The following is a 27,897-nucleotide window of genomic DNA, read 5'->3' as shown; positions in this document are numbered from 1 at the left end:
TGTCTACACCGGAACTCTGAGAGGAAATCCTAGGGAGTTTCCACCAGAGAAAGAATCACGTCACTCTCAGGCCCTTCCCCTTTTCCCTGCCTGCCTGCCTGCCTGCCTGTGTTTACCCACGCAGCCCGTGCACATGGCTGCTTCCCTTCTCTGATTGGCCGGGGCTCCCGGGTCTGCCGCGGCGTCTCCAATGGCGGCGCTGTCCACGCGCCGAGGCCCGGCTAGCGGTTGGCCGCGGCACCCCGATCACGCCGCTTGACGCCAGGGGCTGTCACGGGCGCAGCCAATCAGGCGAGAGGGCCTGTGGAGGGAGGCTGAGGCGAAACTCCCCGTTCCTTCCTCGTCTGCCTTCCCCCTCAGAGGGTTGAGGCGCCGGCGCCGGCGGTGTCCGTCGTCGTCGTCCGGGCAGGGGGGCCTGAGGCGCGTCATGGCGGCCGAGGAGTCGTCGTCGTCGTCTGTGGTGAAGGCGCAGCTGGCCTTGTCTCTGTCGGAAGCGGCGGCGGGCGGCTACAGCGGCGGCGAGACCGTGTCCGGGCGGGTGGTGCTGGAGGCGGCGGCGCCGCTGCCCCTCCGCGCCCTCCGCCTCGAGGCCACCGGGCGCGCCAGGGCCGCTTGGGGCGAGGGAGCCGCCGCTGTGGCCGCCGCCGCCGCCGCTTCTCCCTCAGCGGCAGCAGGAGGGGGCCCAGGGGCCCGGCTGGAGGCGGAGGTGCCCTACTTGGACGTCCGGCAGCGCCTGCTGGGGCAGGACCCGCGCCCGGCAGGTGAGAAGGAGGCAGGAAGCGGCCCATGGCGTGGGGAGGGGAGGCTTGGCTTGGTCGGGGTCTTGGGCTGCGAGGGGTCGCTTGGAGGGGTCCAGAAGGAAGAGAACAACGTATCAGGGGTGCCAACCTGAATAATATGTTGGGATGGGCAGGTAAGCCCCGCCCCACATAATCGATCAGAGCAGCATTTGAATGGTAATGCCCATCAACCTGGGGGGCAGCCCCCTCAAATAGATTATTGGGGGGTGACGTCGGCCCCTAGGGGGTTGCCTCCTATGGAACAGATCTATTGTCTGATTTTGTTAAGAATAATAATAATAATGTTGGCATTGTTAATAGCGCGCTCACTGCAAGTTCGTGTTTGTTTGTTACTGTTTTTGTTTTAAGGCATTTGTGCCCTGCTTAATTTCTCGCATTCCTGAGCAGTTTGCGTGAAGTTTACATAAGGGACCAAGTGTGGTGTGAGGAAAGGTTCAGGTTCAAATCCCCTCTTGGTCATGAAGCTCAGTGAGTGAACTTGGGCAGGTTCACAGTGTTGGGAGGAAAAGATGGGGTGCAAACCTTCAGCTGCTTGGAGGAAAGGTGGGGTATAAATATATGTAAATGAAACCAGGGGTCACACAGTGTAGGAGGGGCTGGGATGAGGTTGGGGGCTGCAAGTGGTAGCTTTTTTAAAAACCATGAGTACTGAGTGAAACATTACTCATTAATTTATTTCACTGCGTGCACTTATGTAAAACTTAAGTATTTTTCCCAACTCTCTTGGGTGCCAAGATCAGCAGAGGGTTGTTCCTCTGCCGTCAGAAACTTGGAGAGGGAACATTATCTGTGGCAACCCCTAAGTTGTGGGAGATCACTCGCCAAGGAAGTGTGCCATGCACCTTCATTATACAGCTGTTGTGCTCACACCCTCCTTGTGGGTTACATAGAAGCATCTGATTGGCCATTGCAGAAAGCAATATGCTGGACTAGATGGACCTTTGATCAGATGCAAGAGGGCTCTTGTGTTATTATTCCAAGCTTACTGGCAAAGGTGTTTGCCAACCCTAAATAGAGATGACAGGGATTTAATTTGGAATGTTCTGCATGCAAAGCAGATGCAGTATTGTTGAGGTATAGCTCCTCTCCTTTATAAGAACACAGGAAGCTGCACTATGCAAAGTCAGACCATTAGGCCAGGAAGGAGGCTTGTGTGATAGTTTATAAGTTTTTAAACTTGAGTGGTTTATCAATTTTTAAAAAATTAAATAATATAAGCAAAAAATCATAACCAATTTTAAACAACAATTCTCATGCACACACAAGCCAAGATAAATACAGCAGCATAAAATCAATTTAATAGTGACATGAAGCAGAAATATCCAGTAAAACAATGCCACTCAAATTCTCAGAATGACTTACAACCGGAACTAAAACATTTTTTTTAAAAAAAACAATAAAGCAGATCAACAGTGAAGCATACATATGAGAGCAGCAAAATCTAAAAGTGGCAAAGTTAAAAAGAAATCTAGAGCTGAAACAGATGTAAAAGGCTTGCCAAAATAAACTGAATGAGTAAAGACCAGTGGCTGAGGTTTGTGTAGTTGGGGATGAATTATAGCGGCACCCTGTATTAAGGCTGCAGTTGGGAGGAAGGTGTGGAGTTAAGAGGGAAGGGGACTTAGGTGCAGATTATGGGGTAGGCTGAGAGAGTTGTATGTTTATTTAGGTAATTTACATGCCTTTGCTTTCTGTCAAAAGGTCCCCTAACATCACTAACAATGATAAAACAAGATTTAAAATAATGACAACATTATAAAACATAATCAAGCAGCAGTGGCAATAAAACCAATTGGCCAGTATTTACTTCAAAGTTCCTTTTGAAGTAAAGTTTTCACTTCCCTCCAGAAGGTGACAGTGACTGAGCCATTTGGAACAGAAACAAACATGCACGTACAAAATTTCATATGCCATGATCTAAAACACAATGGCTAGACATCTTTCATCTGATCCTAATGTTAAAGTAGTGTTCGAAATACTGAGTGTTGCTATAAAACCAAAAAGTAAACCCAGCCCTAGCACTTACTATACAATTCTCCATTTGAGGGTGCCCTTCAATGTGTAGGAAATCTGTTCTGCTCATGGAGAGATATTGCTCAGTGTCATTCTTTTTATATCTACATATATTAGCCAATAACAGAACAGGATCAATTAGACAAAACGCCTCAATATGAATATTTGTGTATGAGAAATTTCGCCTGTTGAATCTCAGCCTGTTACTCAGCTCTTGAAAGCACCATAACCATGCCAGAAAGAATTTGGCAATTTTAGTTCTGGGCCATCATGTGAAATAACACTTGAGAAGATGTTTCTAATAATTGCTTTCCTCCTCCACACTGAAAAACTACATAGTTGTTTGGAATAGGGAGGTAGACAGGCCAAGGGCAAGAGTATGACTCGCTGGCACAGGTGTAAAGGACGTTAGCAAGGGACTACTCACAAGGGTTTGGTTATGGATGACTTCTACTTTTAGGCTGTGTTCATAGTGGCAATTCTTTCTGTTAGAACTAGGGTTGGACACATCTCCCTGCAGCTGTGAAGTTTACAGTAACTTGGTGTTAAATTACTGCAGAAGATCGAAGAAAGAATTTTCTTCCATCCACCTCGGACACTTAAGAAAAAATGTTGTGGTCATTGGTGTTCTGCTTCTAGATAAAAACAGTTCAGTACAGTATCTCAGCGTATTTCCTTTCTCACTTCAAAGCAATATGAAAAATAGGCCTGTACAGTTTGTGATCCACCCAGATGCACATAGTGCACCTTTTTTTTACCCCCCGCCCCAGGTGTTGTGTAGCCAGCAAAAAACAAAGGGAGAGGAGATTTATTAAGTCTTGGTGGGTTGCCATACTTGGCTGGTAGGCAACATTCACAATCATGCTGATGATGTAAGAAAGAGTCAAAATTAAATCAAGAAGAAAAATTATCCATAGATTAAAAATCTATCTATTTAATATCATTCATTGGTAGTGGAAACCACCACAGATGACAGTAACTTTCCCCATTATATTAACAGCACTTTTAATTATGCAAAGTGCTTTAAAGTTTTTGCTGTGTGTGGTGATAACTGCTAATACAATCTGAGAGGGGGATTCCTGAAACCAGACTGCTTGACCTTGAAACAAACTGCTTGAACTCAGTGGGAGGAAGGGCAGTCACTAAGTGGTAGAGCATTTGTTTTACATGTAGAAGATCACAGGTTCACTCTCCAGGCAGACCTGGGAAAGAACCCAAAACCTTAGAGAGCTGCTGCCAGTCAGTGTAGACAATACTAAGCTAGACAAACCACTGGTTTGACTTGGTATGAGGCAGCTGCCCATATTCCTAACCTTGATTACTTTTCATTTCTTTTGAAAACCACCCAGATTCATTTGTGACCCATTGACTGAATAAGGAGTCAGACAAAGTTGGTTTGGCTGAAGTAAAGACCACTTTATTAAGCTTAAACGCAACAAACAAGATGATTATCTGCAGAGGGAAACCCCTATAGGTGCAGGAGTAAACTGAACCTCAGATGCAGGAATAAACTGAACCTGCAGCTAAGAAGACAAACCACCCTGCCTAGGCAAATGGGCGATCAGATCCCAGCCTAGCAAAGTGACGCAGGGCCCTGTGCAGCTCAGGACTGGTGTCGCTTCGGCAGCAAGGTCTGGGCTGGCACATGATGGGCTCCATTTGCCCTCTTGCGCCCCCACCGTGTGTGCACTCCCTAGGCACCATGAGAACACACTCCGCCACTGTGAATGACCCCACACCCCAAGATCATGTATTTCAGACTGATTTCCAGGTTAACCTTCCAGGTCCTATTAATGCCCCTGGGGTTCCCCTGACAGTACCACACCAACCTTGGCAGAATATCAAACCAGACAAGCCTAACTACAGGCCAATGCTGCCTGATGAACGGGAGGCCTATGTCCTTTCCACCCAAGTGAATTAGCAAGACTTGGGGAGAGTCCCAGATCAGTCCACAATTGAATAAACTTCGCAGCAGCTGATCTCACTGCATGCTATGGTAGCCTAGTGGCTGGACTTTCGCACACCAGCTCAGTCCCAGCTGAGACAAGTTTCTTTTTCCTCTGGCAGTGGATGTGCAGGGTAGTATTCTGGTGGGGGGGGGGCTCCTCCCCTTCCAGCAGTCAGCTTTGAGCTATGGAATGGAAACCCTACATGAATTGAGATTTTATTGTACTGGTTCCTCTGAACATGATATGACGTTGAGACTGAGTAGATTGGTTAGATTCTTCACACAATGAAGCTGAGATAGAGCTGAGACTTGAACCTCAGTCTTACAAATCCAGTTCTCTGTTTACTGGCCTGTGCTGGAGTTTTGGGGGCATGAGTACTGAGGGCTAGCCCCACTTAAGTACTTGGGCATGCCCAAGACCTGTTTGAGCCTTTAGAGAACATTCTGGTGGTGGTTATGATGTTCCTTGAAGTATCATCCTGCTCAGTCGTTTGAATTTCTTGCCAGTTTACTCTACAACACTGCTTCCAAGCAAATCCATCTCTGTTTAAATAGAATAGTGTTGATTCTACTAGCTGTAATCAAAGGGCAGAAGTAATTGTGCCTAAATGTCTAGATCAGTCACAAGAGTTGATCAACGTGCTTTCAGCACAAAGCTACTTTGGGCAACACCTTATCATACCAGTCAAAGGACAGATTCTTAAAGTATGTGGGAAGAGGAAGTGCTTGGCTGGGCACATGTGATGTACATCCTTTAGTTACGTTGTTCACCATTGATTCAGAGGAAGGTTCAGACGAATCTTCCGGTTGTTTCTTGAAGCAATTTGTAATCAATTTCCTCTGTGTGGAACAGTTAATTACATGTCTTGTTGGTTTTTAGTGTGGTCATTAAGATTGTTCAACAGACAGGTATGCTGCTGTGCTGTGCACAGCCTACCTTGGGCTTATACTGATTGCTTTAGTTCAAAAAGACTACAAAGGGCCTTTCTTGTTTAGGTACTTCCTGTGATGGCACTGCAGTTGGGAAGGCAATCGAAGAAGTGCATCATGCTAAAATTACTTTTGTGAAATCCACTGGATTTCTTTCACAAGTTTTAAAAGACAGGCCTTCCCCACCAGTGAGGAAGTGGGAATCTGACAAGAATTTGAGACCAAACTGTAGCAAACGGTTACACTATTCTGTAACCCTGGCTCTTCCACAGGCTATTACACAACACGTGCAAGTTTCTGCTGTAGCAACAGGCCTAGCCAGTGAACATGGTTTCAGATCCTGTCTAGTAATACTGAGTTAGATAGACTAATGGTCTGACTCAGTAAAGGCGGCTTCCTTTGTTCCTAAAGAATGAAATGCATAGGATTGTAATGTGGGAGCATTGCACCCAGACAGCATCACAAACCATTATGTTGTTGTATTGGTGCAATACAATAGGCTGGACAGTGTGGTGTGGTAGGAATTCATTCACACTGTTCAGTTTTGTGCAGTTAGTGGTGTGAGTGTGACAACACTTAATATTGAACATGATTCTTAAGTTTAAATGCTACAATGGCTCTTACTTACAATTTGTAAATATGTGTACCTCATAAACACTATCTTCTCTGTCCTTTCTTCTTACTTTCTTCTATTACAAAGTTGTTTAGCTGTTCACTCATTAACAAAAGCATTATTTCCATATATTTCTTAGGTTGGAGACAGGCAATAGTTTCAAATGTGATTCACAAGAGAGAGCACTGCTTGTAGCATGCACCCACATATCACATTTGCTTCTGGTAATCAAGTGTTTGTATTGCTTGTATAAGGGGAGACAGTGGGATGCAAGAAAGTGAATTCTAACCCAAGCCATTTTGCGTCCTTTAGCAAGTTCTGCAGTAGCTCTTGGTCATAGATGAAGCACAATAGGAGTCCTCTTCAAAGTGGCACCTAAGTAATAGGTAAAGGTAAAGGGACCCCTGACCGTTAGGTCCAGTTGCGGATGACTCTGGGGTTACGACACTCATCTCGCTTTACTGGCCGAGTGAGCTGGCGTACAGCTTCCAGGTCATGGGACCAGCATGACTAATCCGCTTCTGGCGAAACCAGAGCAGTGCACGGAAACGCTGTTTACCTTCCCGCCAGAGCGGTACCTATTTATCTACTTGCACTTTGATGTGCTTTTGAACTGCTAGGTTAGCAGGAGCTAGGTTGGCAGGAGCTGAGCAACGGGAGCTCACTGAGTCACAGGGATTTGAACCGCCAACCTTCCGATCAGCAAGCCCTAGGCTCTGTGGTTTAGACCACAGCACCACCCGCATCCCCTAAGTAATATATTGCCTTAATTCTGCAGTTTGTGTGTTCAAAATCATTATGATCTATAATTTTTTTTAAAAGTGGGAGGAAAAAGCCAACCACGTGTCTTCTTTTCCCTGTAGGTGATGAGGGCTTAATCCTGTTAGAAGCCGGAAAACATGAATACCCTTTCAGCTTTCAACTCCCCCAGCAGTAAGTGATGTAGCATAATTTGACATATTGGTTTTTATTGTTTTCTTGAAAACTATCTAGGGACACTTCAGAAATAACAGAAATATATATATAGATTATACTTGGTGATCCAAATTCTGTCCATATATTGATTTTGTTTGGTTTGTATCTTTTTAGAGTTTAAAGAAAGTGCTTTATTCACCAGTAGTTGAGAACTGTAGAGCCTTGGGAGTGAGAATTTAGGCTTTAGTGCTCTCCTGCCCTTTTTCCTATTAAATGAATCAAGCAGGATGACCTGATGCAAGCAGTTGAGATGGGGCAGAGGTAAAATGCAACATACCGTATTTTTCCCTCTATAACACGCAGATTTTTTCTTCTAAAAAGGAAGGGGAAATGTCTGTGCGTGTTATTGAGCGAATGTGTGGTCCCTGGAGCCAAATAGCGCGAGTGGAGGCAAAAAAAAGCAGGCAAAAATCAAATCGCGCGTCTCTGAGAAGGGAAACCTGAAAAGAGGAAGCGGCTGCTTTCCTGCATTCTGCCTCAGGGTCTTACTGCCCACCCACCTCTGTTTCCTTGCTGTGTTTGCTCAAACGGAACAAAGAGCAGGGAAAGCCCCTCCCCTCCAGGCAAGCAGAGGGGAAAGCAGAGTGTCGTCTTGTGCTGCTGAAAACATGCAGGAGGGAGAGAGAGAGAGAGCGCGCGCGCGCGCGAGCTGGCTGGCTTGGGTGGGTAGGTGAGGGAAAACTTTTGCCTTCCTTTCCTCCCTCCCGTTATACCCCTCTCCTGCATTCTTAGCCAGCTGCTTCTCTGCACACCCCTCTCGTGTTCCTTGTCCGTTCTGTGTTTTTCCTTCCCTCCCCACTTAAAATGTGGTTAAAAAGCATGGATCCTCAGGATCTTTGCATTGGGTCAGCCCAAATTCACCATCAGATCACATAGCATGTCCATGGCTACAGCCTGCCCCCAAAAAATCACGCACCCACTGTTGCCTGGGGCTGCAATGGTGCAAAAATGTGGTTAAAAAGCATGGATCCACATGGATCCTCAGGATCTTTGCATTGGGTCAGCCCAAATTCACCATCAGATCACATAGCATGTCCATGGATACAGCCTGCCCCCCAAAAATCACGCACCCACTGTTACCTGGGGCTGCAATGGTGCAAAAACGTGGTTAAAAAGCATGGATCTACATGGATCCTCAGGATCTTTGCATTGGGTCACCCCAAATTCACCATCAGATCACATAGCATGTCTATGGCTACAGTCTGCCCCCCAAAAATCACGCACCCACTGTTGCCTGGGGCTGCAATGGTGCAAAAACGTGGTTAAAAAGCATGGATCTACATGGATCCTCAGGATCTTTGCATTGGGTCACCCCAAATTCACCATCAGAGCACATAGCATGTCCATGGCTACAGCCTGCCCCCCAAAAATCACACACCCACTGTTGCCTGGGGCTGCAATGGTGCAAAAACGTGGTTACAAAGCATGGATCCACAGGGATTCTCAGGATTTTTGCATTGTGTCACCCCAAATTCACCATCAGATCACATGTCTGTGGCCACAGCATGAAGCACAAAAATGATACATCCACTGTTTCATTCAGAATGTTTTTTCCCTTGTTTTCCTCCTCTAAAAACGATGTGCGTGTTGTGGTCAGGTACGTGTTATAGAGCGAAAAATACGGTAAGATACAAATGTGCCTCTTGCAGTACTGTTTTATCTTGCGCTCACAGGCTGAAACAAATTGTGATGGAGGAGGATATGAGAAGGCAGCAGGTCAATGTAAGCAGCTTAATTTTTGTAGTTGGTAAAGCTGAAGCAGTTGAATAGCATTGATATAGAGTTTTGTGAAACTGTAAATACTGTTTGTATGGGAATTGGGTAACCTTTGGCCCTCCAGATGCTGTTGGATTCCAGTTTCAGTCACCTCTGATCTTTAGCCATGCTGGCTGGGGCTGATAGGAGTCCAACATCTGGAGGGCTCAAGTCTCCATCCCTGGGCTAGGGCATAAAGAGAAATGTGTTCTCTTTATAAGGAGAGGGGACAGAAAAATGTGGATAGTAAGATGGTGGATGACCTAGGGAGAGAGAAGGTTATTCCTGTAGATATTTTTCTCCCTGATAGCAGAAGCTTCTTTATCCCATGCCTTCAGCAGGCAACACCTGTGCCTTTCATCACAATCATGAAGCCAAAAAAGTATGGTTGAACAGTTGACCAGTCAAAAAACAGTTGATCAACAGACCAATCAAATAATGGTCAAGTGTGTTTTAAAGAGATAACTTCTTAAAAGAAAGGTAACAACTCTACAGTGTAAAGCTAACCCCTAAATCTGCTGGCTGGGAGAATTAAGATGTGTCAAAGACCCCTCTCTGGCATCCTGGGAAGGTGGCAGTGCATGTCTGCCTCAGAGGCCAGTGGAAAAACACCACAAGTGTAAATTATCACTGGTAGTGTGTTACCAGGTGAGGTCCTGAAACAGGACATTCTGGGGTGGGGCAGAGGCTGAATCAACCACCCTTTTAATTCTCCAAAAGAATTGTACTCACCCACTTAATTCCTCCCCTCCTTGGTTTAGAAGGAATGTTTCATAAAATGGGCAAAACAGAAGAAAAGTGTGTGTGTGTGCGCGCGCGCCTGTATGCATGCATGTATAGACCATAGCTGTCAATTTTCAGATTTGAAAATAAGGGATCAGCAGCCTCACCTGTCCCGGGGACAGTCTACAGGATATCTAACAATCCAGGGAAGCAGCGGGAAACGGCACTGGAATAAGGGAATTCCCTCCCCCCCAAAAAAGGGAAGGTTGACAGCTATGGTATAGACAGACAGACATGTACTACACTTACTGGCACAAGCATGCAAGACTTTGGAGTTGAGTGATCCATCCCTTCGCTTTCCACCCACCATCCCACTTAGAATTGATCTGCCCATTGTCAAATGGTTTGATGTATATTCTAATTACAAAATTATTATAGTGGTACAATGAAATTAACTTTTACCAGTATTTACAACTTTTAATAAATTGACTTCTGGCAATGTTAGATTAGTTCTGTAGAAATGTGAATGATTCGCTGAGCAGTTAAGCCATATTCAGATATTTACTTGTTCACATGATGAGAACAGGGACACACTTGCTGGCCCTGAACCATCCATTATGTCCTTGGCTGTATATTGAGAATCTAGGCATGTAGACACCTTATGCAATTCAGAATCCTGAATGAAAGGTGATTTAAATATTGGGAGACTATACTTATAGAGCAGTTTCCCTGCTTTTTCCTCTAGCACATGGATGCATCTAGCACATAGGAAATGGGGATGGGATGCAACAGCTGGACTAAACAGGATTTATTTTGTTGGCTTTTGTCCTGTACACCAGACTTGACGTACAAAATTACCCAAAATAATGCAATTAAAACAATGAAGTTTCCATCAATGGCTGTTTGTGTTACTGCTTAAAGAAACCTTCAGTTGCAGCAGGTTGTCAGAGGAAGTTTTCTGCAATTTTTGTCTCTGCCCCCTGACTACTGCACAGCTAGGAGGCAAACAGTCCTCTCCTGTGTTTGCAAACAAATGAACCTATAGGGAAATGATACAAGTAAACTGCCACCCAAACAATAGCAATCTTGTGCTCATTGATTTTTTTTATCCACCTGTTGGTCAAATAGGTGGTAAATTACACTGGCATGCCAATCCTGTTACAAAGTATTTTGATGATGCCTAAGATGTGCAGGAAGCTCAAATGCTGCTTGGCATAGTTTTGCTCATTCACAGGCCCATATAATGCATACAGTCAATCTTAAAACTGTTTTGTCATGCCCTAGCTTCTCTTAAACATGCCTGCTTGGTTTATGTTGCTTATGCCATGGCATTCTAGCAAGAAGGTGGTTGACCATGCATTTGTTAGTCTACCTCTGAGAAAGGTGCCAAACTTGTAAATGGGTATTTTGTTTTGTTTTGTGTCCAGACCTTTAGCAACCTCTTTCACGGGCAAATATGGCAACATCCAGTACTGTGTGAAAGCAACCCTGGAAAGGCCAATGGTCCCTGATCAAACTGTGAAGAGAGAGTTCCAGGTTATCAGCCACATAGATGTCAATTCACCCGTTCTACTGGTAAGAGCAGATCTAGCTGTGCTATACGTGCTATTAACCCTCAGCTATAACCAGGTCTGTGATATTTTGGTCTGTAACTTTGCTGACTTTTCAAATGCATGTAAGCTCCCTTCTAAGCTTCCTCTATAAATAGATAGCCTTTAGGCTGCATGGATTGCCAACAGTTTTTTGTTGCTGTTTAATACCATTGATTACATCCCTGCTGGCACAGCGGTTTCTGCCAAAAGTTGGGGCAGGATTGACATGCATTAATAACAATAACACAAAGCCTAAAGTACTTTATATCAGAGTAGCTACATTTATATGGCTGCAAAGACTGACACTTTCTCAGTAATACTAGGCTATAAGTGGAACCAGAATAAAAAATATTGTAGTGTGAAGTACAGTACGGCTGTTCCGGATTCCAGCCACTCTGTTCCATCCCGCCACCCCACCCCCTGGTTTTCTGTTTCCTCAACAGCCAGCCAGTCACTCATATGTATTTGTTAGAAACCATTGGTCATCACAAAAATAACGTGTAAAAGTATATTTTGGCACAGGTGGTCCCCAGCTGGTCAACATTCCACTGAGCACACTCACTCCTCATTGGGCTGTTTTGGGTTTTTCCCATACCCTCCTGGGGTTTTTTTCCCCTAAAGTTGTTTCGTACTTCTGCAAATTTTCCAGCTGCTTGTTGGGTGGTGGTGCTGTTGTGGCTATGCCAGCAATAGTATTTGCAGCCTGAATATCAGAGATAGAGGGGATGATAGAACAAGCATTATAGTAGTAATAATAATAATAATAATAATAATAATAATAATTAATTTATTATTTATACCCCGCCCATCTGGCTGGGCCTCCCCAGCCACTCTGGGCGGCTATTTGTCATTTCTACCCTGTGATTTAAGCTCTGGTTTTCATCCTATACATCCTTCCATTTTGCATTTCTTTTTTCAGCATTACGTGTATAGATGCAGTTGTCTCAGATCTTCTGTTATTAATATTATGGATTTACTCACATTTAAAGCATTGGGCTTCTCATGATCAGTGGAATTATTACAGAATATAAGATCAGTCTAAAGTAACAGAATGGAAGTGGGCTGAATTCCCATTCCATCTAAACATAAAATGAGATCTTCCCTTCTTATTATGGGACCTAAGATCTAATAACTGCTTGCTTAAATCTGATTCTGTGATTTCTGCTGCTCAGGAAATGCTGGAACCATTTTATCTTCTCATCATAATGCTAATGTAGCAAGTATTCTGTGCTCTTGGTATTCAGCATTGTTTTTCCCCTGCAGCTTTTGCTTCTTGTTAGATTGATGGTTAGGACTGGATGTATTATTTGCCCATTGTGTAAAGGAGAGGTGGAGAACTTGTGACTCTCAAGGCATTGTTAGATTCCAACTACCATACCCTCAGCCAGAATGGACCAATAACCAGGAATGATGGGAGTTGTACTTGGAGGGTCACATGTTCCCCACCCCTTATAATAAAGTATAACATTCTTGCTGAATACAAATCAGGTTCAATGATTAGAAACTATGCAAGATTTAAAGGTGAATAGCCTTGTCTCCTCCTCTCTGTATTTTTTGATACCTGCCTGCCCAGCTCTCTTCTCTTTTCCCCCTGCACCTTTTATTTGAACAAGCCTTTGCTAATGCTTACATGAGAACTTGCTCAGCCAGAATATGGGAAGCATTCAAGTGTTACTAAAGTGCCTTACTCACCAAATAACCATTTCATTTGGCATAGCTTTCAAACTCCATACAAAAGCAGTTTTCAGTCTGTTTTCCCTTATAACAACTTCAGCTTCTGCAGCAAAGAGTTCACCTTACACCCTTACCTATGATTCGATCTGAGGGCAAGGAAAATGTTTGTTTGTTTGTTTACAAATATATATATATATTACAGTGGTACCTCGGGTTAGAGACGCTTCAGGTTACAGACCAGAAATAGTACCTTGGGTTAAGAATTTTGCTTCAGGATGAGAGCAGAAATCGTGTGGCGGCAGCGGGAGACCCCATTAGCTAAAGCGGTACCTCAGGTTAAGAACAGACTTCCAGAACGTATTGAGTTCTTAACCCGAGGTACCACTATCTATCTATTTATATATAAAAGCACCTGAAAATTTGAAAAACAAAGCACAGAGGATCCACTGATTCTCAGTCCAGTAGCCTTCAATTGGCACAAAATAAATAACATTTACAGGGCTCTTTGCAATACAAAGCAGCAAGCTTCTGAAGAAAAGGTATTGACTTGATGGTTGGCATGCATTTGATCAGCACTGAACTAAGAGATCCACTCTCTGTGCATGCACACCCACACATACACACACCCACAGAGAGAGAGGGGGAGAGTTTTTAAAGGGTTGCAATCACACTTGTAAATTACTCTGAGTCATTCTGGAAGAAATTTCCTAGTTGTCAGTAGTTACCAGGTAATATAAAAATGAAAAGCCTACAATTGTTCATGGCATTTAGTATCGTTTAAATGATATATGGATCCAATTTTGAATTTTGTTCTTCACACTTCAGTGGATGGCTGAACCAAAATCCAGGGGGTTATTTTTATGTATAAAGTAGGTTAAGTATAACCTTGTTTCCAGAAGTGTGTATATTTTTACATGAATGTCTGGTCCAAGGGACCCAAAGGTCAATTTTCAACGTCCTCAAGGCTTGGTTGTTCCAGTGAGTTTGGCTAGGAGTCTGATGTTCCTAATCAATGTGTCATACCACAAACTACTCCTGTAATGCTTTTCTCTTTCAAAATTAGTTTGCCTTCAGCAGGGAGCTGCTGTTTGAGAAACACAGGTCCAAAAACCTCCTTGGACATGTAGAACTAACTGTCATATTATTTGGATCCTGCATAATATTGACTGGAAATTCTACCTGTCCGTCCCGCCCGCCCCCCCGCCCGAATGACTTAATGGAATATGAGCCAGTTCTGTACCCTTTAACTTTATTCGGTGTAATAACTTATTTTAGTGAAATGAGTTTTTACAGCTTATGAAATGTCAGACCAGCAGGAAAGGCAGACTTGGGTTAGCATTAAGGAAGATCTGATAGCAGAAGCCATGCAAAGGAACAGATTGCTAAGGGAATCTTTTTTTATGGAAGGTCACTCACAAGTTTGAGTGGTGGGGGAGTGGCTTGAACTAAAATACCCATGAGGTTCTTTCTGAATCTGTGACATTTGCTTGGCTTTGTGCTTCTTAAAATTCACTCCTGTTACACAATAATTATGCACTCGTTTTGTCTGTAAAATATGTACTGCTGTTCTGGTACAGTAGTTCGAAATGGCCCAGAGAGAGGTAGATGAAAGCCAGTGGAGCTGTAGCTCAACCTCCTGCTGTTGCTGTTAAGTCTATAGCAAGTACAGTTCACTGTAGCAAATGCAGTTCACTGCATTGTGTCTCTAGTCATTCTCTCTTTTGTGTAGGATGCCTTCAGTTTGCTTGAACTTTCATGTTAGTTTTCTTAAGTTAGCCTAGTAGGGCTTAGCACAGGTGATGTTAATATTACCTCAAGTACCGTAACTCTCCTAACCTTGTTGGCTGCATATTTTCATTACTTCAATGTTAATTAAAAATGTTAGTCACACTATACACCTGGATAGCTCAGCTGGATAGTGCATGGTGCTGTTAACACCAAGGTTGCAGGTTCAGTCCCTGAATGGGACAGCTGCATATCCCTGCATTGCAGGGGTTGGACTAGATGATCCTCAGGGTCTCTTCCAACTCTATGATTCTATGAATACTTATTTTCTGATGCGTAGTTAATTCAGCCCTGTAACATAACTTGCCAAATACTGTAACTGCTTTACCCAGCTGAATAGGTTGTGCAGTTTGTTTGGTTTTGTTTCTCAAGTCTAAACTAACATTTGAACTTCCATGCATTATTATGAAATGGTAATAAAAACCAGTTGAGACTGCTCACTAAAACAATATCCTCTTTGGCCAAAGCACCAGTGTGCCTCCTCTTGTTGGCAACAACCTCTGGGCATTGAGAAAAGAGTTTTGCAGGCAGGGTTTTTTTCCAGAGCAGCTTCCCATTAGGTGTACCTTAGGAAATCACATACACAAACCCACTTATGGTAACACAAAACACAAAATCCACTCACATATAAGGATGCTAGAGTATTTGAAATTAATGCCGTCATCTCTTTGTTGTGTGTTTACCATATTTATGACTGCTTCCCATATTTGTTCCTGCTTGATAAATCTGGTAACACTGAAACAATAAAAAGTCGCATGACTTTGGTTAACTTTCAAGTGGGGTCATTTTTCTGTCTATAAAGTATTAATTGACTGCTGTCCCATTTGACCACCCCATTCTAATATTTGTAAGAATGTGAACAAAAATGAACTTGCATTTTGCAGGTAGTAGTTCATAAAATTGTGTAAACTGGACTGGTTGTGTGCCATATGATTCTTAGTAGGCTTGAGTTCTATTTTCTTAAAAAGAATAATATTTATTAATATTTTAAAGACTGTAAAAGAAAGACAAAGAATTAAACAAAACAAAACAATACAATGCAAAAACAAAAACACCACACAACACCAACCCCCAAACATTAAATTAACAAAACCAAACAAACACAATTTAAAACACATCTAATAAGTTCAGTATCGTAACTTTCATTTACTTGTTTCACCGACCTCCTCACACCTCCCTTTTTGTATTCTACTTTAATTAACTGTTTCAGCAATTCCTTTCCATCTTCCTCTGTTTTCTGTCCTGTAATTTATCTTAGCATATTCTAACCTTATTTTTCCCTTTAATATATAATTGTCTTAACATATTTTAACTTTATTTTCCCTTTAATACTCTAATAATCTATTTGTACTTAATTCCTTGTAACATTTCTACTAAAGCCATATAGCTCCTTTCCAACATTTTTCTAACACTCATTAATTTTACAATATTTTTATAAATAGTCTTTAAACTTTTTCCAATCTTCTTCCACCGACTCTTCTCCCTGGTCCCGGCTTCTGCCAGTCATATCCGCCAATTCCCTATAGTCCATCAACCTGGTGATCTTCTGTCCGATGCTCTTAACTCTTTTCCAAGTCCCTTCTGCGAGTCTTCTTCATATTTATACATGAACTTAACTTTGTCTTCCACTGATCTTATTTTCATTTTCCTTCCTTTGAGGCTAAAGAGTAGATCTCGGGGAAACTCCCACCTAAAGATGATTTTATTCCTTCTTGACAGGGCAACCAAATCTCCGTAGTTAAATCTAAGATCTGAAAGGTATTTCAGGACGTCTTTCAAAATTTCCACTCTTGACTGTTGTTCTTCTAAGTTCCTCTGGTATTTCCAACAGTCTCTTATTTTGTTCTTCTCTTTTTTCCCTCCTCTTCCAAGTCCGAGAGCCCTCACAGTTTTAACCTCTTCTTTACCCAAGTCCCGGTCCCAAAAGTCATCAAATTCCTGTGTAGGGAAATCTATCAAACTTTCCTTCTCCAGTTCAGGTAGGGCTCTGATCCTCGAAATCTGATTTTCTTTAAATTCAATCATAGCAGGCATCAACTTTTTAATCATCAAATTGCATCTGTAAGGCTGGGACTCTCTCTCTCTCCAATTGTGTTACTTTAGGTTCAACAGCAATAACTTTCTCCCTAGCCTTCTCCGCAGTTTGCCATGTCAAAGTAGATTCCTGTGTCAGTTTCTGAATAGTTTCTATATTGGTGTTCACTTTTTGTCCCAAATTGTCAATTTTGGTGGTTACCACATCTACCTTTTTGTGAAGCTGTTCCAATGAGTCACTTATCTTGCATAATACATCCACTAAGGCCTCTTCTGTCAACATTCTTAACCGATTCAAGGTCCCCAGAATCTCACAGGTTTTTATCTTGCAGCTGGAGATTCCCCCAGCTCAACTCTTGTGACTGTTTCAAAAGCTTCCTCTAGAGGGAAACAGTTCCTCTAGAGGAAAACAGTTTCTATTTGTATTAGTCCTTTTAAACTCAATTCAAACAATAAAGTTAGTTTCAATTTTCTGTTACTTTTACTCCTTTTTAAACGCAGACGGAGACCATGGAAACAATGTATTCCTCTTATTTAACTAACTGTCAGTGAACGTTCTAATCACGGTCAGTCCTGTTGGCAGCCCGTTTCCAGGATCGGAGCGGTGGTATATTAACTCTGTTCGCTCTCTCCTGCAGGTATACTCAGTCCAAAACTTTTTCCCCTCTTCTCCTGCCACCAAGAGGGGTTTAGTATTTTTTACTGATGGAAATTTATTCCTTTACAATAGGCTTTCCAAGACTTCAGCTTGCATCCTCATTGCTTCAGTCTATTTACAAAAGGGGAAGGTGGACTTCCTGTTTTAGACCTCCCCGTTTCGGCACCAAATTAAGACGTTTAAAAATCCAATTCTCAGCTCTACTCACGGGTAGTTGCTTTAAGATCAAATTGTCCACAGGAAAAAGTCAGCGCTCTCCGGCAACAGCTATGCGGCTTCGCTCCGTGGAAGAAGCAGTCAATTCGAAGCACCACACCGCTCACCCCATGTCGCTCCGGATCCCCGAAACCGGGTCTCCCCGTGAGTAGGGGAGGCGCAAAAGGTGCCAGCCGAATCCCACGTTCACAGGCTTCACCCGCCTGTGATTTCTAGTGGGTCTCCGCCTTCGCCGTGGCAGCCAGACCCAGATTTCCACGAGGCAAATTCCTCCCGATCAGAGGAATTCAGCCATTACTGGAGGCGCTAACCTGGAAGTCAGTAGGCTTGAGTTCTAAATCAATTACTGAGGGATTCAGTAACCTTCCGTTTCAAAATTAACCACTGTCTACAGAGACTTCTTTATGCATTTTCTCATTTGGGTCCATTTAGATGGAGGAAAGCATGTCATCCCATTAAAATAAAATAATATGCTGTTGAGGGTTGGCAGAAGCTTTATCCCTTCCCAACATAGAGAATGGAGGGAGATGCATATTCTGCCCGTGTAATTGCTGCCTCTGCTTCACACCTCTGTCTGTTCCTGCTGAGTAAAGAAATCTTACATATGCATGGTCTCAGTGGATCACTCGTACATTGTGTTGCCCCAAACAAATAAATATTTAGGATCAATTATAACAACAAGAGAGTAGTATTACACAGTGACTTAATACTTTGCACATGTGGCCACTAATGTCATTTAAATAATAGTAATTGATATGAACATCTGGATAGTAAATTTGAATTGCTAACCTGGGATGCCTAGTTACTGCAGCAGAGAGCAATGAGACTGCAGTGATTGCCAAAAGTGTGTATATGCAGAGATGCCATGTGGAATAAAAATGGGAAGGGGACATGTCTTCTCCAAAAAGAATTACACTCACTTTGGAGCTGTCTGAGAGAATGCAAATCCTGTTTGCCTCATATGGAGCAGTAACCTGTTAAAGTGGATTGTGGTGTGCCACATGGGTAGAGCTACCTGCTTTGCCTCCCTTGCCATGCGATGGCTACTACCAAAGCTAATGCCACTGTGGGTCTCGCCTTAACTTACCTCACTTATCTCAAGGTGCACATTTCTGCACAGACTTTTGTGGGTTGAATATGTTATATTAGTTTAATTATATTGAGCTGTATGTAGCTTGCTCAGAGACCACATGGGTAAAGGACAAGCTATAAATGCCTGTAAATAAACAAACTCTTAATTGGTGAGTCAAGCACAGGTGAATTGCTGATACCTGTGGGTTCGAAACCACTATTCTTTTAATGATTGTTTATTCTTTTTTATAGAGCCCTGTAAGACGAAGCCAGGAGAAGATGATTGGATGCTGGTTTTTCACTTCTGGTCCAGTTTCCCTCAGTGCCAAAATAGAGAGGAAAGGCTATTGTAATGGCAAGTGTATCTTCTTCAATAAGACTGAAACTGGATATTAGGTTGATAAATACCAAGTCCCACCCCTCTGTCAAGATCCTATTATCCCAAATTTCTATTGAGGGTGGAATTTTCTTGGGAGGGTTGACAAGTGGGATGGAAGGGCTCAAGCATTTCCACATCAACTGGTTTTCTTCAAAAAAATATCTCCACTCTGCAGCTCTCACCCTTTTCTGCTGTTTTCTGAGCCAGAGTTAGGAAAAAGTGATTTAGATGGTCTGGGATGAGGGCACTCGCAGAGTAGAATTGGTGGGCAGAGGAACAGCTAAGGACCTCCCCTCCCCAACCCTCTTGTTCTCCTCTGCAGGTGTCCTTCTGCTTCTATACTAGTGTTGGAATGCCATGTTTTCCCCATAACATCAATGCCATATCTAAAAAGCCTCAGGTTTTGTCACTTTAAGAGGGAAAAGGTTAAGCAGAAAGCCAAATAAATGATTATTAAAATCACTGCAGATGTGTATACAAATGTAGGACTATTCATGGTGCTTGTTGCCACAATAAACATAGGAAGTACCCACTAAACGGTTTTTTTCTAAACATTATAAACTCACAACAGAAGGCAGAAAAATAATTTGCATCATGTGATGAATGAAGTTCTTTGTCACTCAAGTACATCATAATGTTTGGTAATTAATTCATTCTTTGTGAAATTCTTTCTTTCTTTTTAGGTGAAGCAATACCAATTTATGCAGAAATTGAGAATTGTTCCTCTCGCTTAATTGTTCCAAAGGCTGCTATTTTCCAAACACAGACTTATCTGGCTAGCGGGAAAACGAAAACTTTTCGGCAGATGGTCGCCAATGTGCGAGGAAACCATGTTGCTTCTGGGAGCACAGATACCTGGAATGGGAAAACTTTGAAAATTCCACCTGTCACCCCTTCTATCCTTGACTGCTGTATTATCAGAGTTGAATATTCCTTAGCTGTAAGTGTGGCTTTTCACCGTTTAAGGTTTGAAGACTGTGTTAATGTAACTAAACAGACTTAAATTCAGGCATACTTATTTTTTACTAAATCTTCCTAAGCATTGCTTGCTCCTTCAGAGAGTTTGAATTTTTCTGTATGTCCAAAAGCAGTAGGGTAACATTTAGCTGCTAGAATTTTAAGGGGTTAGGAGTCCACAACTGAAGTGGTTGAGATGGTGTTAAAATGGCTTGAAGGTAATGTTGAAAGTATGAAACAAAGCCAAATTCCTGAGGGTAGATGTATATGAATGACAGCACAGTTATATGTGCTTTACCCCCAAATAGGGATAAAGGAAGAATCCTCCAAGCGTAGTTTCCAGAGTGAACACATCTGATCTCATCCACCCAAACCAATGTGGATCAGGAGGACCAATCAGGAGTCCGTTTCAGAAGCTGCACATGGCTGGATTTGTAGAGATATTGTAGCTCTCCATAGGTATGAGGTGGCCTGAGGGCTGCCTCCCTCTTTTCTAGATATTTTATTATTGTCATCATGATTTGTTAAATTTGCATACCGCCCTACATGCATAGATCTCAGGGTGGTTCACAATAAAAGTACTACAGGCAACAGCTGTTTTGCTTGGGGATTGCGTTCCTGACCCTGTAGGTATCAGCAGAACACATGTAAGCCTGTTTCACCCCCACTCCTATTCTGGCAACTTCCGGGTTGGGGAGATGCATGTATGCACAGTAGGGCGTGCTTTGAATGAGTGCAAAATAGTGATTGCCTGTATGAAAAACACAAAACACATAATAAAAATAAGAACAAAAACAACCCCAGCCACCCAACAATACATTTAAAAAGGCATCAGTTGTAAATCAGCCAAAGACCTGGTTTAAGAGGAACGTTTTCATCTGGCATCTAAAGGTGTATGATGAAGGTGCCAGGTGAACTTCCCTGGGAAGAGTTTTCTGCAAATGGGGAGCCACTGCAGAAAAGGCCAAATCTCGTGTTGTCACCCTCCAGACCTCTCATGGAAGAGGCACCCAAAGAAGGGCCTCACATGATGATCTCAGGGTCCAGGTAGGTCCATATGGAGAGTGGTGGTCCTTGAGGAGTTGCTGTCCTGAGTCATTTAAGGCTTTGTAGGTCAAAAACAGCACTTTGAATTGGATCCAGAAACTAACTGGCAGCCAGTGCAGTCTGGCCAGGATCAGTGTAATATGCTCAAACTGTCTTGCCCCTGTCAGCAACCTGGACACTTTATTCTGCACTAGCTGAAGTTTCCAAACCATCTTCAGAGGCAGCCCTATGTATCATGCAGTGCAAATATCTTACCTAGAGGTTACCAGCATAGACAACAGTAGTTAGGCTATTCCAGATAGAGACACAGCTGAGCCACCAGCCACCTGAGCCTCAAGTGTCAGCAAAGGATGCAGAAGTACCCCAAGTTGCAAAGCCACTCCTTCAGACGGTGTGTGACCCCTTCAAGAAGCCCTGTGCGCTGCCTAGCTGCTAGTCTAGGTGCTTGAAAGAAGCTTTTTAAAACAACTGGAGTGAAGACAGGCAATCCTCAGGCCACCTCATACGTATGAAGATCTATAACCACCTTGTGGTGTTTTTTTAACTTGTAAACAACATTAACCCCTCCCTTTAAAAAAATATATATATCTGTGAATTTCTTCTAATACTACGTGCGACTAGGATGGGGCAGATTGTAGTTTTGTCATTTTCAGGATTGGTGCAACCCTAATCCAGAATTGTTGGATTTATGGAAAATTTCTGATCTTGCCTTTGGATACATTTGTAGTGCTAGGTTTGGCTCCTCTCTGACAGATTCTGTGAAATTGTGTCTCTCTCATCACAGGTGTACATTCATATTCCTGGTGCTAAAAAGTTGATGCTTGAGCTGCCTCTAGTGATTGGCACAATTCCATGTACTGCATTTTCCAGCAGAAACTCTAGCCTTGCCAGCCAATTCAACATGGATATGAGCTGGTTGGCACTATCAATGCCAGAACATCCAGAAGGTACAATTTTGGGTTATGAGATTGGTGTTTGTATTATTATTGCTGGGTTGTTGTTGTTTTTCTTGCAGTAGCAGGAGCTGCTATAAACATTGCAAAAATAAATTGTGAATCTCTCATGAAGTGAATAGAGCCAATGTAAAAAGTCACAGATATTCCAGAGGCAGGGCAGGGGGGCATGCAAGTGCTTATTTATTCTTTTAACCCACTCAGAAACATACTTTACCCTTTGGAGGGGCCTCCATTCCCACCCCCCACCCCCCCGGTGCCTCCACTGTATTAAATTGTCTGTTGGGCTTGAACCGGGGAGGTTTTTGTCAACATAACCAGTGATGGCAAAACATGTGGCCCTCCAGATTTTGCTGGACTCCCAACTCCCATCGGCCCCAGCCAGCAAGGCCAATTATCAGGGATGATGGGAGTTTCAGTCCAGTAGCAACTGGAAGGACATAGGTTCCCCATTCCTGCCTTGGGCTAGCTGATGTTTTGTCAGGTGACTATGAGAAGAAAATGCCATGCTGGGAAAGGAAGAAATACAAGTACATTAAGTAATAATAAATCATGAAATCCCTCTGGTTTGTCACAAGTATATTGGTGAAACAGAAAGTAATACATGTGTTCAAATTCCAGTGCTTCTTAAATGATTCATTATTTACAGTGGTGCCTCGCAAGACGAAATTAATCCGTTCTGTGAGTCTCTTCGTATAGTGGTTTTTTCGTCTTGCGAAGCAAGCCCATTGACAGCTTAGCGGATTAGCGCTATTAGCGGTTTAGCGGCTTTTAGCGGCTTATCAGCTTAGCAGATCAGCTGATAAGCGGCTTAGCGGCTTAGAAAAAGGTGGAAAAAAGGGGGAAAAACCCGCAGGAACTCGCAAGACATTTTCGTCTTGCGAAGCAAGCCCATAGGGAAATTCGTTTTGCAAAGCGCCTCCAAAACGGAAAACCCTTTCGTCTAGCGGGTTTTCCGTCTTGCGAGGCGTTCGTCTTGCGGAGCACCACTGTACACTAAAATCTCATTTGTGTTGTTGGTCATCGGCCATCATAGAGTGGGGCTTAGGAGAAGATTCATCTGCAGAAGAGAACCATGGAAGTAGTAGCTAATGTATGTTTTAAAAAATATTTTCTTTTGCTAGCACCGCCCAATTATGCTGATATTGTGTCAGAGGAAGAGTTCTCAAGACATGTTACTGCTTATCCACAACTAATTGACTGCAATGAAGAACTATGCTGCCCTATGTTGGCCTACATTCAGGAGTTCCGGTTTCAGCCCCCACCTCTCTATTCAGAGGTAAATCAAGATCCCTGAGTGCAACTTCTGTCTAAATCTACCAAAAAAAGTTTATATTAACTTCAGAATCCCAAGCAGTAAAGTGTATTTATTTTCTCTGCAGATTGACCCACATCCTACTGAGGTAGAAGACAGACAGCCAGTTTCAATAATGGCTTAAGGATGATTGAGAAAGCTGCATCTTGATCAGATGGAATATCTTGATTTTGTTTTCTACAGCCTAAAAGTTTTTTTAAAGCAAATTATTGCTTTAAGGTATCAAGGCAACTGAAACATTAAGATGGACTACACCTTGCCTCTTTGAGGAGAGGCAAGAGATGGAAGAAAGTCTTGTTGTTTAGCTGGCAAAGAAGAAACCATGAGGTCAGATTACCAGGAAAGTGGCCCCTATCTTACCTGGAGCAACTGAAAAATAACTAAGAAGAGAGAAAATTTAGAAACTGGTGCATATAGTGCAAAAATCATGCTGAGGATATTTTCAAGAGCAGCCAAACCACATAACAAAAAGGCCGCACTGAGGAGATATAGTTGTTTTATCTGCATGACTAAATTATCCTGAGAAGGGACATAAAAATAAGAGTAAGCTTCTAAAAAGCACTCCTTTAGTTTACAAGGGCTTCTGCTTGACAATTTCAGTACCCAAGCAAGAAAATCTGAGGTCCTGACTGTACTCAGCATCAAAAATAAGAATGTATTAATTTAAAGAAAGAAAGAAATGTCAGATGGACACCTATCAAGTAGTGGTCTTAAAATGCATATTGCTTTATAGGGAATATTAATATATAGCAAGAGTTATGAAGGTGCCAGCTCTTTTTAATTACGAATGGCAGACATTTATTTCAGTGATGAAGCTGGAGTTTTGTTGCTGCACTTCAAGTTTTTGTGTTGTTTAGTTAAGGGAAATACAGTTAATTTTTCTACAACTCTCCAGAACTGTTTTTCCCCCCCTGCTTCTTTACCAATGGGACAAAATCTGGCAAGGGCAGCCAAATACTACACCAGTTCTTAAATTCAGCAACTTGAGCCACTGCCACTAGAGCAATTATAGGTAGGATGCTTTAGCACTCTGCAGGAGTGTCTATAAAGAATGAAGAAAGGAGTAGCTATGATTTCCAATAATGAATTACTGTGTTTAAAAGCCTTTTTTTAAAAAATCTACCTCTGTTTTGGATATGAGAGCCAAGACCAAAAAGCGTAATTCTGCAGTTGGATCTGCCCCTGTTAAATTTCCAGTTTGATAGTCATTTCTCTATGAATTTTGGGGGTTGGGAGAGAGGTTCTTGGAGAATCATTATTTAGTATGGCAGTTCTCCTTAAAAGCAACATGAGAACCTTTATCAGTGCACGTGTTTATGTACAGCAATCTGGCTCACTTATCAGGGAATTGTTCTTTGCTTTCTTCAGAATTGGGCTGTGTCTTTACTATGGTGCAATATAACTTGAGTTGTTCCTCAGGTCATTTAGAATAGTGAATATTGCTGCTAAGCATAAAGTCTTATATTAGGGGTGCCTCATAGATTGAAGGAAATCCTGTATAGTATGTACATTATCTTTTTAAGCAGATATACTGCAGCTGGCAGAAACCTAAATTGTCCATTAAATTGTGGATTTATTATGTTTGCAATGAGTAAAAAGGAAGTATTTCTAAGGGGGGGGAGCTTTTATATGATAGTGCATGCACCTGTATGATGCCGCCCCGCCTTCTCCCTTCAGTTCACCTTTTCTATCAAGCCTTTGGTATAGCCCCCTTGGGCCTATGCCCAACAGTGCATATACATTTCCCTGTTTCCCGCTACCTTCACTTCTCTTCTTCTCTTCCTGTCTCCTTTATCAAATTATGGATTGCAAGCTGCTTGGGCAGGGACTTGACCTCTTGTACACTGCAAAGCACCATACCTTAATGACCCTGTATGAACAACAAAGAACTTTGAAGCAGTCACCATCTTAAGGAAAAAAACAGTGCCTCTAAGATGACTTCTGCATCTTTAAAAATAGTTTTTAACAGGTATAAGAAAATTAAGCTGCGGCCTGATTTAATTGGGGTCACCACTTCTAAACAATTTACCGTAACAGAATAATAAGCATTGAAGCTTTAAAAGTCACACACACACACACACACACACACACACACACATTAAGGGCCCTGGAATTGCATTACTGACTTCCTCTAATATTTGTGTTTATGTTGTGTAATATTTGTGTTTTCTTGCTGAGTGGATATTTCTACTAGTGATGGGGTCTGTTAGCAGTTTGTGGGGAGGCCAGAAGTACATTTTTTGTTAGAATTGTATGCATGGAGGCTGATAGAATTCATTTTGATGGAGGCTTGTCAGGCACAGCTATTGGGGAGGGGAGAATTAGGAGAAGGGAGCAAAAATGATTAATTATGGAGAGAAACGGCAGTGAAACCCTATATTCTTAATGTGAGCACACTGAGAAGAAGAGGGAGTGGATCCCTCCCATTATTGTGGAATGGATAAAAGTCTTAACTTACTTGCTCAAAGAGCTTCACCGGCCATTAGTAAGCAGAGTGGAGGCTGGATTGCAGCCAAAGGTGGCAGAGATTTCTCCTGACTTGTGTGCAATGCCTCTTGAGAGTTTATATGTGTGTGCTTATTACTGCCTGTTGCACTGTTGCTTACAAGTTGCCAAACAAGGTGAAATTTAAAAAACATGAAGGGAGGAAGAATCCATGGTCCAATATAGGGACTATTTGCTACGATTCAGCAAATGACTAGCTAGTCATAAAGTGAGGGACTTCTAAAGCCAAACTATATTTCACACGGAACAGCCAATTAGTTCTTTAGAGTCTATTTTTCCCTCCCCTCAGCCAGGTGAATTTCTTCCTCTTTTCAAGCTTATCTGATACTAGCAAAATGCCAGTGTTTGCAGTGGATGGAGTGTTTCTGGAAAGGCAACTTTGCAAATGAAAAGAAAAATCATTTGTAGGGGTCTGGTGTGCCCCAGGCGCTTACATCCTTCTTGTGAGAGTTGAGTTGTCTAGTGCTGGAGATAGAGATCGTTGCAACATTGTTTCCAGGCAGAGCAGCTGGCATCCTACCTAACCCAAAAATATCAACAAGTAGTTTGCATTGTGAGAGGAAGTAAGGGGAATGGACTTTAAGGTGGCTTAGCCTGTGCCATGATGTTCCCAACCACTTGGTGTCAAACCTGCTGGGTTCTATTGCTTGGGCACATTAGAGTAACAGTTTGGCAAAACTGACTTCTAGACGTATTTATTCATTAATTATCTGAAGTGAGGAGCTAGAAATGCCTAATGTTTTATGCTTGTTCAGATGAGATGAGAATGTGACACTTTGCCCATTTGCTGTGTTTATGTATCAGAAAGAAAAAGAAGCTTGAACCAAAATTGCATTGCAACTTATTCTTAAAAAAAATAATACATTTGTCTTAAAATCCAATCCTGAGTGGTATCCCAGATGCCTTTTTTATGGGATGCCTGTTTTTTAAAAAATGCAGGATTTCATCTGATGTGAACTAAATTAAGTCTCTTAACTCCTATTTATTACTTGAATAGCAATACCATGGCTGTATAGCATGCATGTCTTGGGAGGACTAAAACAATGGTTATTAGGTGCTTGCAACGACTTGACTGTAATACCAATATGAGCTGGCTGTTGGTATCATTCTTGTCATACAGCAGAAGAGCATGCATCAGTACAAAGAATGACAATGCTGCTCTTTTGTTTTCAATCTTGGGATCACTCCTGGGTTACTTGCAAATAAACTGTAACTGTGGCCTTAAGTAGTATGTGAGTGGGGGCGGGGGGAGTCTTCAGAAGCATGCTGTATCTTTATAAGGCTCTGGTTTGAAACTGAAAAAGCAAAGCTCTGCCTCCTGTACTTAAGGCAGAATTTGCTCCTTAATAATGTATGTTGCATAATGATGAATTCAATAATGCAGGGGTTTGTGTTTTTGTGTTTTCTCAGCTACTGTAAAACCAGGTTAAAAGCCAAGCAAAAAAAAAATCACCCTGAAAAATGATTGTACTTTATATTAAAGTTTGAACCCTATGGGTTCTGTTTCTTAATAAAAGCACAAAAAGCACCTGTTTGTCTTGATTGTGTTGGGGGGGAATTGTAAATAATAATAATAATAATAATAAATTTTATTTATACCCCGCCCTCCCCAGCCAAGGCCGGGCTCAGGGCGGCTATAACTAATAATAAAAACAAGTTGAATGAATACAACTTAAAAACAAGATTAAAATATAACATTAAAACATTAAAATGCAGCCTCATCACAGGAGGAGAAAGGAAAAAAGAAAGAGGGGGAGGGAATCAAATTGACTCCAAGCCAAAGGCCAGGCGGAACAACTCTGTCTTACAGGCCCTGTGGAAAGAAATCAGATCCTGCAGGGCCCTGGTCTCATGAGCGTTCCACCAGGCTGGAGTCAGTGTTGAAAAAGCCCTGGCTCTGGTTGAGGCTAATATAACTTCCTTAGATGTAGATCATAGTGCAGTGGTAAGCTGT

The 27,897-nt window shown here is 42.4% G+C and overlaps 1 protein-coding gene across 1 annotated transcript; it reads left to right on the top strand.

Moving 5' to 3' along the window:
* Positions 1–306: 306 nt before the first annotated feature.
* ARRDC4 (arrestin domain containing 4) lies at positions 307–27,471 on the top strand. The gene is made up of 8 exons (XM_079954138.1): positions 307–761; positions 7,168–7,237; positions 11,185–11,332; positions 19,040–19,142; positions 19,850–20,106; positions 21,955–22,117; positions 23,248–23,402; positions 23,506–27,471. Exons 1-8 carry the CDS (start codon positions 428–430, stop codon positions 23,560–23,562), a joined length of 1,287 nt encoding a protein of 428 aa, XP_079810264.1. The 5' UTR covers positions 307–427; the 3' UTR covers positions 23,563–27,471.
* The last annotated feature ends 426 nt before the right edge of the window (positions 27,472–27,897 follow it).

The sequence above is a fragment of the Podarcis cretensis genome (genome assembly GCF_951804945.1).
Source record: "Podarcis cretensis genome assembly, chromosome: 14".
Taxonomy (NCBI): Eukaryota; Metazoa; Chordata; class Lepidosauria; order Squamata; family Lacertidae; genus Podarcis; species Podarcis cretensis.
This window is presented reverse-complemented; position numbering and strand designations above follow the sequence as displayed.

Bases quoted from the DNA above. Each gene is read 5' to 3' on its own strand.
- ARRDC4 (XM_079954138.1), top strand. From the start codon at position 428: ATGGCGGCCGAGGAGTCGTCGTCGTCGTCTGTGGTGAAGGCGCAGCTG. The intron at 19,143-19,849 runs GCAAGTGTATCT...CTTTCTTTTTAG, and splicing joins GAGGAAAGGCTATTGTAATG to GTGAAGCAATACCAATTTAT. The intron at 20,107-21,954 runs GTAAGTGTGGCT...CTCTCATCACAG, and splicing joins GAGTTGAATATTCCTTAGCT to GTGTACATTCATATTCCTGG.